Here is a 12,146-nt window from a genome sequence, read left to right on the forward strand (position 1 = left end):
TAAATTTATCGGTTACATTCGAGCAAATGCAACCGATCAGCTTATTGGTTGCATTTGTAAAAGAATTATTATAGAATTTTTATAGTGTAATCCAGATTTAAGACGGAATTGTGATGTGAATATTTCTAAGCACAGACATTTTGAAAGTCTCCACCCCTCCCCCTTTTCTACTTGCAAAGTCTTTGATATCTTTTGAATTTTTTTTTTTGGAACATCATAACATCATTGGATGTTTTTGGAATTTTTCTTTCATATTTTCCAAAAAGACAGATCTTAGATTTTTTTTTTCAAAATCTTTTGAAAATATTTTAAGATATTTTCTCCGGTCGACTTCTTGTGACGATCGAACTGAAGGCATATTTACCCATATTCTATGGGCTATAGATTAAACTACCAAAGAATGGCTCTAGGCTGCCTATGAGCACTCTGAATCAGGGGTGAAGGAGAAAAACAATTACAAAAATTACGAAAAAAAGTTTTATGCACAAACTTCAAACTAAGAGTGCACTGGATTGAGTGACTCGCAGACAAAACCGTGAATAAAACTTAAAAAAAATTAAATACTTTTATTAAACAACGCTCTATCCACGTATGGCGTTCACTTGGTGAAAACAAACTCAGTCTAGTGCTCCGGTGAAAGGGCATGCGAACCCGCGTTCGCATCCGCTCCGTATAAAAGGGGCCTTAAGTAATCTGGTGATGTTCTGCGGGTAACTTGAGGGATGTAGAACCGCACTGTGGGGGCCGCTTAAGGCCCCTTTCACACGAGCACTGAAAATTTTAGTTTCGTGTTTAGATTTTAAATTAAAGTTCACGTTTCGCCCGCATCTTTAGTTTGAAATTTGTGCATAAAAACTAATTTTTTTGCAATTTCTGTAATTATTTTTCTCCTTCATCCCTGATTCAGAGTGACCATAGGCATTGAACATTGAAGGACCGGACACACCCCGTTTCCCATCTCAAGGAGATATCGAAGCGTTCCCGAAAGATGGGTGCATCCGGAATTTTAGTAAATATGTATATATATATATATATATATATATATATAAATTTGTATAACAGAATAACAAGTCCAATTACAGGAGTATAAATCAACAGAATAATTATGATAAATCATGATCTAAGAATCGAAATCTAAGTTGATGTTATAGCGTCCTTGGCACGTTTGGACTCGATAATCAAAGTTCCGTTGGTGGCGGTCCGTCCGCTTTCGTTGGATGTCACACGTAGTGCCCATAGGCAGCCTAGAGCCATTCTTTGGTGGTTTAATCTATAGTCCCGTAGAATATGGGTGTAAAGATGCCTTCAGTTCGATCCTCACAAGTAGTCGAGGGGAGAAAATATCTTAAAAGATTTTGAAAAAAAAATCTTAGATCTGTCTTTTTTTGGAAAATATGAAAGAAAAATTCCAAAAACATCCAATAATGTTCCAAAACAAAATCAGAGGATATCAAAGACGTTGCAAGTAGAATAAAGGAGAGGGGCAGAGACTTTCAAAATGTCTGTGCTTAGAAATATTCACATCACAATTCTGTCTTAAGCCCAGATTACAGTATAAAAATTGATTCATAAAAATTTATTGGTTGCTTTTTCAAGTTTTATAAAATAACTTTCATAAACCTTTTACAGTGAAACCCATCCTTAGATTAGTTACTTCTGAAATATAAAATTCACTTTTTTTTAAGTTTATATGCTCAATATCCTGTGAAACACATATGTAGGTATTCACCAAAACTATTCAAGTGCTTAGGGTCTTCAAACGTGAGTGAAAGGGCGGTGTGAGTGAACGTCGTACGTGGATAACATTGTTTAATAAAAGTATTTAGTTTTAAAAGTTTAAAAAAAATTAAAAGAATAAACATTTAAAAAATAAAAATATTCAAAATAATTTTAAATATTTATATATTTTTAATATTTTTTTAAAAATTCAAGAAGAAAAAAATTAAATTTAAAAGTTATTAAAGTATTTAGTCAATTAAATATTCGTAATGAATTACAGAACGGCTTATAATTTTGATCCCGTTGTCCGCAGGTTTTATTATATAAATTTGTAAAGTATGGACAAAGGGCAGCATGGGCGGAGATACAGGGGGGGGGGGCATCTCCGCCTACGAAAGGCAGTTAAAGTTGCTATATCTCCTTCATCGCAGAAGGAAACGGAGGGATAGACGTATGTGGGTACATCACACTGATGAACAGGAACCTTCATGTGGTGTTTTTAAGGGTGTTTACACCAAATAATTAAAAAAATTCTGTGCAAAATCATCTTTAAAATCAAAATCATGTTTAAAATTTTCAATGGGATGGATAGGATGGATCATGAACTTTTAGTACACCCGCCAATCGACTGCTTTTACAAGGGAACACCAGTATCGATTGGTGAGGGACAATGCAAGGTTATGGTGTCGCAGGGAATTTTTCTCTAATAGGGTTGTCAATAAATGTAATAGCTTACCCCCGGAGGTAGTAAATTGTAACACAATTGACACGTTTAAAAAGAAATACGATAAACATGTTGGGGTAAATCGAGAAGCTCTGTCCATACTTAGAATTTAGAATAAGACAACCATAAGTATCCTTTATGGGCGTTGTATAATATTTTATCAGGTGTATATATTGTTTATAATTTTTGTTAATTGCATTTTTAATTGTTTTGCTGTATTTTTGAAACATATGACAACCATATTTTTATGGGCATTTTTTTATCAACCACCTCGTTGGGCATTTTGCCTGTTGTGGCGTTGTATTTGTATTTGTATTTCTATTTGTACCTTTAAAAAGTAGTGAAAGATGCGGACGAATTCGACCCGCATCCGTCGTGTGAATAGCTCCGAATAACCCAATGTACAAAACTTGTATGTGCGGATGGGGAGCCCGCACTTAGGTTTTGACACGTACGGACGAAGTCCGGACCCGCACGAACACTTCGAAGTTGCGGGATAATTCCGCATCGTCTGAAAGGCTCCGTATATACCAATTGTTAAAACTTCTTCCGGACCCGCAACCGCTCCGTTTGAAAGGGCCCTAAGTGCTCTAACACTGTGCCGCATGTCACTCAAGGGATCTATAAATGTGCCCCGGATCGTTTAAGTGTTTTGGAACTGTGTCGCTGGTTACTTAGATGATCTTTGAATGTGAAAGTGATCTTTTAGGCCTACTTCAGTGATCTGAAAATGTGCCAACGACCACTTAAATGCTCTGGAATTGTGCCACGTGTCATTTAAGCGATTTGTAAATGTGCCGCTTAGTTTATTTTTACGAAATTATGTTTGAAGGGGCAAGCCACAGCAGATAACCTTCAGGGCCACATTTGGTTTGCCGTCACGGGTTTACCGTATATGGCTTAAAGGTTGGGTCGCAATGAATTTCTTAAAGAGAAATTTTGCGTTCTTACCCTTCAAATTGCATTGAAGGGGTGAAGAAAATTGATTATAATAACATATGCAAGTATTTTGTTTCGAAATTTTAATTTTTAAAAAATCATTTTTGCATTAAAGATATATAAAAAAATTTTCGTCGGGGGGGGGGGGCACACGAGACACACCCCCCTTCCGTTTCGTTTCCCCCTCTCGTTTCTTATCCCACCTTAGAGGATAAATAAGGAAGAAATAATAAATCCCACCTTATATTTCTTCTCAATGTATCCCCACCAATATGCGTTAGGAGGTGGGAGGGGGGGGGCAGTGCTGACAAGGGGGGGGGTCAGAGTTTTGCTGACTTTTAATGACGGGGGGGGGGGGTCAAAAAGGGTTAAAAATTTGATGACGTGATACTTGAACGATTCCTATGAACTTCGCGATTCTTCCTTTTAGAGGAGAAATACTTATTTTTCTCAATGGATTCTTCAAGTTCGGCTCTTAAATTCGTAGATAGATGGCAGTAAAAGTATTTAGACATGGACCATTATTACTGCTCTGACCATATTCCCGTTGTCATGGTAAAAACTTCTTAATACATTGGTAACGTATGAAAGGCGAGAGGACCGGAAATTCGAAGCAGTCCAAAATCATTATGTAGAAATGATTATGTAAACAAGAAGCGAGACTTACCCACGGTAATAATATAACCATTTGTTTCAAACTTACAATATATTTACATTTCATTGAATGAAAATTTATTAATTTTAACATAATTCTTTAACCGTTCAATGTCTCCGTTATCTCGTTAAATTAATCGATTCGTAGTGTTGCCTCGGAAAGACATTTACGCCACATTGGGTCACTTTTAATTCTCAAGATTTCTCTCAAAATATGGACAATTGCCTAAGCCGGGTTTTCCTAGAAATAGGTTTGTTGCGCAGCGTGAACCGAATTAGACTATTTCGTGCCGACAGGAACGTATTACATAATCACGCTACGCGTTTGTGTTTTCCTAGCGAGGCGCATCAGATTTGGCCTGCTGGTGCCAGGCGGCGATGCTGGTCTATTGTGTTGGGGATGGGGTGGAGGCATGGTGGCGAGAGAGAGTTGGCGAGGGGCGCCCTGGGGAGAATTGTGTGAGTCCTTCGAATCAAGCAGTATTTTACGGGACCGACAAACTTTCTAATATTATTCTGTTCTTGGGAGAGGCGATCGTTTCTATCCCCCCCCCCCTGGATCCACGTTTGAGTGAAGGCAGGTAGGCGCAGTGTGAACCGAATTAGACTATTTCGCGCTGACAGAAACTTGTTACATAATCACGCTACGCGTTTGTGTTTTCCTAGCGAGACGTATAAGATCAGGGCGGCTATATAAAGTATATGGCATCAGCTACTCTGTCGTCTGCATGCTCCGATTTGAAGGGAAGGAAAAGAAAACACACAAGAGTGAAGAGTACATTAGCAAAATGCACGATGCATTTGACTCCTCCAGAAGCAGTCGGCCAATCACAAGCGCTGTCGTGAGCCGTATTGCGCTCTGTAGGAAAACAGTCATGCTGCTTTCCTTACTGGTGAGTGGACGGCGTGTCGCGCTAAGCGAATCACGTTGCGCGCGGCACAGGAAACCTGCTCCTAGGAAAACCTGGCTTTAGAAACACGTCATTGATTTCCATTCAAAACGTTGAAGGTGTGATTAGAGGGATTTATTAATTAGTGAGCTGCTCCCCTTTGAGAAACACTGCTCTACTGTACTGTCATTTTAGCTGTTCCCTAAAAACAAAGCTAAAATGACAGTGCATAAGAGCTTCAGTATAAGGGGCAACTTGGCGATTTTCGGCGCCAAACATGTCCGACGACCCGATGAAAAGTCGCCAAGGCCGTTAGACACATTACGGGCTCTGAAAAAAAAAATCGCCAGCATAAAAAACAACATAAGGCATCCAGACGCTTTTAAATAAACAACAGCCCTTCCTGTTGTTTAAAAAATTAAACTGTGGATAAAGTAAACCAATCAGAAAGCAAATAAAACCCAGACCCTTTTTTAAATAATAAATCGATCAGGGTATAAATAAAATCGGGGCACTGTTCAAATAAAGGAAAATATTAAAGGTACAACCTAAGAGACGATAGAAAAATCTGGTATCCGATCCATGCACTACATTGTGAAAATTAAGCTGTATATAGGGAAGGAAGAGGAAAAAAGATCTCGTCTACCAACGGTGTTCGAAATGCCGCAGCTGTGGGGTGACATTATTTGGAAGAAAAGAGAGGGAGAGAGAGAATCAGTTACAACAAAATGGCAGTTGGCAGTTTCAAAAGACGCACTAGGAACAACGGAAAACAACCAGCACCATCTGGCTGTATTTTTTTATCGGAAAGAACATTCTAGAACAACGACAACCCATCAGGTAACGGCAATGCAGAACAACACAGCGCGCTGGCGACTTATCATTGGAAAAAAGTCGCCAAGTTGGCGTGCCCCTTATACAGAAGCTGTTCCGAATTTACTAATTATTGAGTATCATTTCTAAAAACAACAGTACAGTAGAGCAGTTTTTCTCAAAGTGAGCGTCGCAGTCATGGGCGGAGATACAGGGGCATTGCCCCCCAGCATCAAAGGTGGAGATGACTGATCTAATGTATATATGAATTGACATCATCATTGTGCCCCCAGCAATAACGACAGTGCCCCAGACTTCCAAGTCTATCTCCACCTATGGTCGCAGTGAGCTGGAGATATTGATTTGTATGCCTATTTATGCCTTGAGGTGGTTCTTTTGTATGGCAAAATTATCCACCAAACTATTCTTGGGAGCCGCAGGTTAACTATGAATTGTGCAAGGGAGCCGTGGGTGACAAAAGTGCAAGGATCACTGCAGTGAAGAGATTCTATAATCTGGCACATATCAGACCAGGGAGTGCCAGATTTGTGGAAGTTAATTGAAAGAGCCTTTTTAAATAATATAAACTTTCGCACACAGATATGTTTGCTTCTTATGTTCGAGGAAAACCCACCTTAAAGCCTCCAGATTACTAGACGGAGATCCAGAGGGGATGATAACCCCCCCCCCATGAGCCGTATAATATAGGGGGAAATTTGTCTCATAAATTACGGGATGATGCACCATAAAATCTCACTTCTTCGATAGATTGTCTACAGCTGAAGATGCTTGCCTTCACTCAATATGCAGCTGAAGAATGAAGATGTCTGCCTCCACTCCATTCATAGCTGAGGATGTCTGCCTTCCCTCAGGCAGGGATCTCAAAAGCCGGGATCTCGGGAAAATTTGACCCGTAAAATGTGAAACGATCAAACTAACTTGTACAATCTGCCCCCTCCTGCCACATCATCCTGGATCCACGCCTGGACGGGCCAGTTTATCGAGAGTGTATTATATTACAAGTGGTGTGAACAATTACACAGGGCCTGAACTAGAGGGGAGGGGGTCAACTACACCGGGCAGCGAACTTTACGCGACAACATATTTCTTTTTTTCAACTTAAAACATGAGCAGCTAGAGTATAATCCCTTTTTGGCGATGTGTTAGCATATTTTATTTATTTAGTGAGGAAAACATCCAAAAGCATGATAGGCCTAAGTCACCAATTATTTTTTTCAATGGCAAGAAAAGTGGACGTTTTTCTTGCCAAAGAAAAAATAATCGTCAAAAAGGGATAATCCTGTGGCTGTTAAGGCAAAAATAGTGAATGTTGATAACAAACAAAGCATTATTCTTAGACTAAATAAGGAATCAAGATTAAAAATATAACATCCTTTGACCAAAAACAGGATTGAAAATAATAAAAACCTGTACTCTTTGTTTTATATAATACAACTGTCGGGGGCAGAAATAGCTGTCTCGGTTCGGTCCTGAGATAAAACAAATCCAAAATAAGATTTTCCCACTAGAAAAACAATGTAGCATACTTTGAAAACGGTATATATACAATAAACAAACAAAAAACTCCAAAATTATAACAGACGCAATTGATTCAAACACTGCACTCTATAAAAAAAGTGAATGAATACCACTGAGACCTCTAGGGGATGACTTCAACTTCAGATGATAGCCAACAGTAAAGAAGGAAATGAGACAACCTAGAAGAGGAAATAGTTATGACAGACAGGAAAGAAAACACCAACGGAAGAAAACGGCTGACCAAGTGCTAAAAAAAGCGCCAACAGGCTAGAAAGGATATTGCCAAACAAAAAACCACAAAAAAATGTTCCTAAAGTACTTATTGCATTATCAAATTTTACAAAGCGGGGGGGGGGGGGGGCGCTGGCAAAATCATGCGATCTCCCCCCAACACACAAATTCTAGTTACAGCCCTGGAATCACAGGGTCCAAATTAGGAATTGCTGAATTATCTGCATTGGCTGGTTATCTGAACAACCATTGGCACACTTTTCTAAATTAGTGCTATTTAGTGCGCTTTTGACTTCACCCTGGCAACTGCCATTTGTGCTTGTGATTCAAGTGGGGATTTTTTTTCTGATTGCCAAAACACTCAAACACAAGGTTTGGCTGTTTTTTTGGAAATCTATGGTTGTCCTGATAACCGATATCATTACTGTTCGATAACCCAAATTATCACCAGAGATATTATTGAAATTACGATGTCTTCATATGCAGTAAATTTTTCTTTTCTCCTTACCACAGGGTGCACTTTAGGTATTCTATATTGCATGGTTTGATATTAATAATAAGAAATCATGACCACTGCACCTGTCAGTGCTCTTGTGAGCCAAAAGAAGAAGCACTTCATCGGTGTTCCTGCGCCATTGGGTTATGTTGCTGGTGTTGGCAGAGGGTAAGTTTGATTATAAGTAATGTAAGTATAGTCATAATGTATGTATAATCATAAAAGTGGTCTACCAATGCTACGAGACATTTGTAGTGATGTCTCGCCTTTCATTTCTTTTTCTTGCCTTGTATAACGACTCAACTTTTATGTAATAAAGGTTTCTCCAACCCAGTTCTAACCCCTCGAAAAGGCAATAGCTCAAATTGCCCATCTTGTTTCTGAGCCATATCTGTTCAAACGAAGGGGAAAAGGAAAAACTTTATATTGTAAATTACATAGGTGCTAATGCTTCCGCTTTTGCATCTTTCAGATAGATTCTTCAGATTTTTCGTATCTTCATGGAAAGATCCCCTAAAAGTCCTCAAATTGTGCTGCGTTTGAATGGAAAATCCCCTAAAGATAGAATATCCCTTCAGTCCTTGCAATTCTAGGCTGGCCACATTTTCTCAAGAAAAATATGGGAAATCAGGATTTCAAATACGAAAATGGGAAAAATGCAAAATGGGAAATTATATATGGTCACCCATCGCAATCAAAAAAAAATCCCTGTATTTTCCCTTTAATTTGTGTAACATGTTTTTCTTGATGCAAAGTATGTCATCACGTGATAAAGTACAGATCAAGTCAGTGAATCGGCACCTATGTAATTAAAACTAATGCAATACTCTCGGCTCGTCCTTGTCAGAAACTTTCCTGACACGGGTACAACAGAAACGGCGACATGACCACAGAAAAAACTGCACTGCCATGTCGAGGGGCTAGCGCATTAACATCTTGGTGAATATAAAAAAGGCAAGGTGTCAAGTGATCTGGAAGTGTCTCGCTTAGTTCATTTTTTTAAAATAAAAATAGGTTTGATGTGGTTGGCCACATTTGGTGTGCAGACCATGATTTTAGAATGTATGCCCTTAGCCATATAAAACATGCCAAGCTCTTTCTCATACTCTGATGACACATATCACTTGAAATTTATCCGAAACGGTAGACTTCAGTAGCAAATTGTTTAGGTCAGTTCAAGATTTGTTCGCTGTTCATCCTTTGCCTCAAGTGTCGTTCGAGCTAGGTTTGTGACTACTTAACCATTTCTCTGAGGGAATCTCTAATGAATTGGTATATGCAGGAATGTGTTGTGTGTAAGTCTATGTATATTCTTGGAGTCAATACTTGTCAGAGTCGATGCTTGTTTCGTGTGTTGAGCTGAGTTTTTTCACACGGGCAAGCATTGGTTTTGTTTTTTAATCCCTGGGTTTACTACTTTAATTTGTGTGACATGTTCTCTTTGATGCAGAGTATGTCATCATGTGATAAACTACAGATTTTTTTCAAGTCTGAATTAGCACCTATGTAGTTATAAAGAATGTAATACCTGGTTCGTCCTTGTCTCCAACTTTCCTGACATAGGAGTACAGCAGAAACGGCGACATAACCACAGAAAAATATTTCTATCTCACGGAGTCCCACATCAAGGGGATAGCTCACCAACCTCTCTCAGTATAAAGAAGCTGCCGTTCGGAATCGGCAATAAATTGTAGGTCCCGGTCTTATTAGCCCCTCATGTGCATAAAATTACCGTGGTGTTACAAAAATGATCAAATCGTAAGGAATGCAAATTTTTCTGTAATCTGATTTGTGAATTTCGTGAAAAGGTAGATAAATTGATTTTTTTCTTTCTCCAGTGCTACAGGATTTACGACTAGATCTGATATTGGTCCAGCACGAGATGCAAGTGATGTGCCGTAAGTTGGATTTTTATTTTTAAGATGAATAAAATTTTGTTTATCTTCAGTCGCCAAAATTTCTTTTGGTTTTCTCTTTTAATCTTTTTATCCCAAATTGAGCATTTATATAGCCTATGTTTTGTTCAGGGATGATCGCCATGCACCGCCAAACAAGCGCAAGAAAATGCAGCAGAAAGAAGAAGAAGATGACGATGATGAGGATTTGAATGATTCCAATTATGATGAGGTGATTATCTCAAAAAGAATGTATACAACTTAACTAAGACAGTTTTGATTGTTTAAATATGTGAGCCTATAACATTGCATAAATCCTATACTGTATTATCTTATATACATATATACTTATACTGTAAGAAAGATCTAACCTATCGTAAAGAAAGATCTTTATTCACAAACTACGGTTGAACTGTAAACTTTCCCCAAACTTCTTGTTGACCGTAGGTCCTCGACTACATTTCTACCATGATTTCAGGGCAAAATAACTGGGTTCTAAACTCCCAAAATCAAAAAAACACTTTATTTCATTTATTATCCAAAATCCTCAACGAAACCGTCATGTCTATTCAGTACAAACTTTCACATCACACACTACTTCTCTTTTATAAATAGTCATAATTCTCTTTTATAAATTAAAGTCACTGTTCCGTGTGACCAGTAACTTTAATTTTTTAATTCTAACGTTGCTTATACTTTTTGCTGGAAAACAAAAGGAAAATTTTTGAGGGAAATTTTGCTTGTTGAGATTGCCATCACTGACCTCCATTGATTGGCAAGAAAATGTTTGTATGTTAAAAGAGGTTTTGTGTTTGTGTGTTGAAAATACAAATGTTTTTGTCAAATCAGAAATCTTTTTTTTTTTCTAAATTAACCACAATTTAGTCGAAACTAAGATAAAAAATATAATAGTTTTTTTGTTTTGTCGCAGGCCATCCCTGGTATAGGTGATTCGCAGGCAGACTTGATATTAGTAATAACAGTATGAGTTCAAATAAAAAACTGCACCTTTATACTTACGTTCACCATACATCATCTAGGAAAATTGGATCCTAAATGTGGGATATCACTGTTTTGCCAAAAATACTACTTATTGCTTTTGGTAATTACTATTGCTGAAGGTAGAAAATGAAAGACTGCTACAAATCTCAGTTAAAGAAATGTATTTCACAAAAAATACATTCAAATGGATCAAAGATGACCATATTTCATTGCAAAAAATATGGTAAACTGCAATCTTAAATAGGATAAAATATGGGACATTGCTGATTGTGATCAACTACGTTGCCAGAAGTAGGAACAATCACCAGTTGTTATTAGAATTGCTGAAAAATTGTGAAAAAAAACCATTGAACCTGGCGAATATCTGAGATGAATATTTATATATTTTGCTATAATTATCATAATATATAAATGATATTATGAAAACACTTTTGGATTTTTAACATTTACTGAAGTTGTAAATACAATCAACTTGAAAAACAAAAAAAGTGTATATAAAAATTGAATTATTACAGAATGTCCGGTAATACTCAAGTGGTTCATCAATTTGTTTTAGACATTTTACTGATCCTTTCTCATCTTTTCCTCAGAAAAGTTGAGACACTCTGTTCTAGATAACAAAAAAGAATGAAGTAAAATTTTAAAAATAAAACAAAGCAACTCAAATCAATCAGGCATTTAACTGTTTTTGCATAAATTTTACTTTCTTAACATATTTGCTGCAAATATAATGTGTAATTTTATATTTCTACGAGTATTGTGGAAATCGAGGAAACTGCAAATTCCTAGGCCTGCTCAAACAAATAGTGTGGAAGGTTCTCTTGACATGTTAAATAAGCTGTGAGTTTTCAAACTAACTGAGGCTTCAGATACTGTGGTTATTGATTATGACATTTTGCAATGTTAATTAAATTGACATTATTTTCTCCTTTTGGACTATTGTTTCCATTCTGCAAGCAAATTTCTCCTGTGTTTAACGAGTACAGCGGCATCCATTTTTAAATTTTTATGCTTTTTCTTCTTTGCCAAACAAAGTTCCATTACTTCAGATAAATTTTCAAGTCACTCTGACCAATGGTTCTTATTTTACATCGTTCTGAAATTGCAAATTTAATTATAATCACCCTGCATTTTGTTGATTTTCAGAAACTTATTTTCACATTCATTACAACAAAATTTTCTTTTCATAATATCAAGATTTTTGCTATAATGGTGTTTGTTAAAACTGGAATTGACTCTATCTC

The 12,146-nt window shown here is 37.2% G+C and overlaps 1 protein-coding gene across 1 annotated transcript in view; it reads left to right on the forward strand.

The window, feature by feature from the left end:
- Positions 1-4,008: 4,008 nt before the first annotated feature.
- Prp6 (pre-mRNA processing factor 6) overlaps positions 4,009-12,146 on the forward strand; it is a 40,345-nt gene continuing 32,207 nt past the window's right edge. The window contains exons 1-4 of the mRNA XM_089254243.1: positions 4,009-4,054; positions 8,023-8,173; positions 9,844-9,903; positions 10,033-10,132. Coding sequence (XP_089110369.1) covers positions 8,076-8,173; positions 9,844-9,903; positions 10,033-10,132 — 258 coding nt within the window. The 5' untranslated portion in view covers positions 4,009-4,054; positions 8,023-8,075. The remainder of the gene's footprint in view (positions 4,055-8,022; positions 8,174-9,843; positions 9,904-10,032; positions 10,133-12,146) is intronic.

Source organism: Pholcus phalangioides, unplaced genomic scaffold, assembly GCF_987345545.1.
Source record: "Pholcus phalangioides strain wild (caught in Gottingen) unplaced genomic scaffold, Ppha-v1.0 ptg000040l_1, whole genome shotgun sequence".
Taxonomy (NCBI): domain Eukaryota; kingdom Metazoa; phylum Arthropoda; class Arachnida; order Araneae; family Pholcidae; genus Pholcus; species Pholcus phalangioides.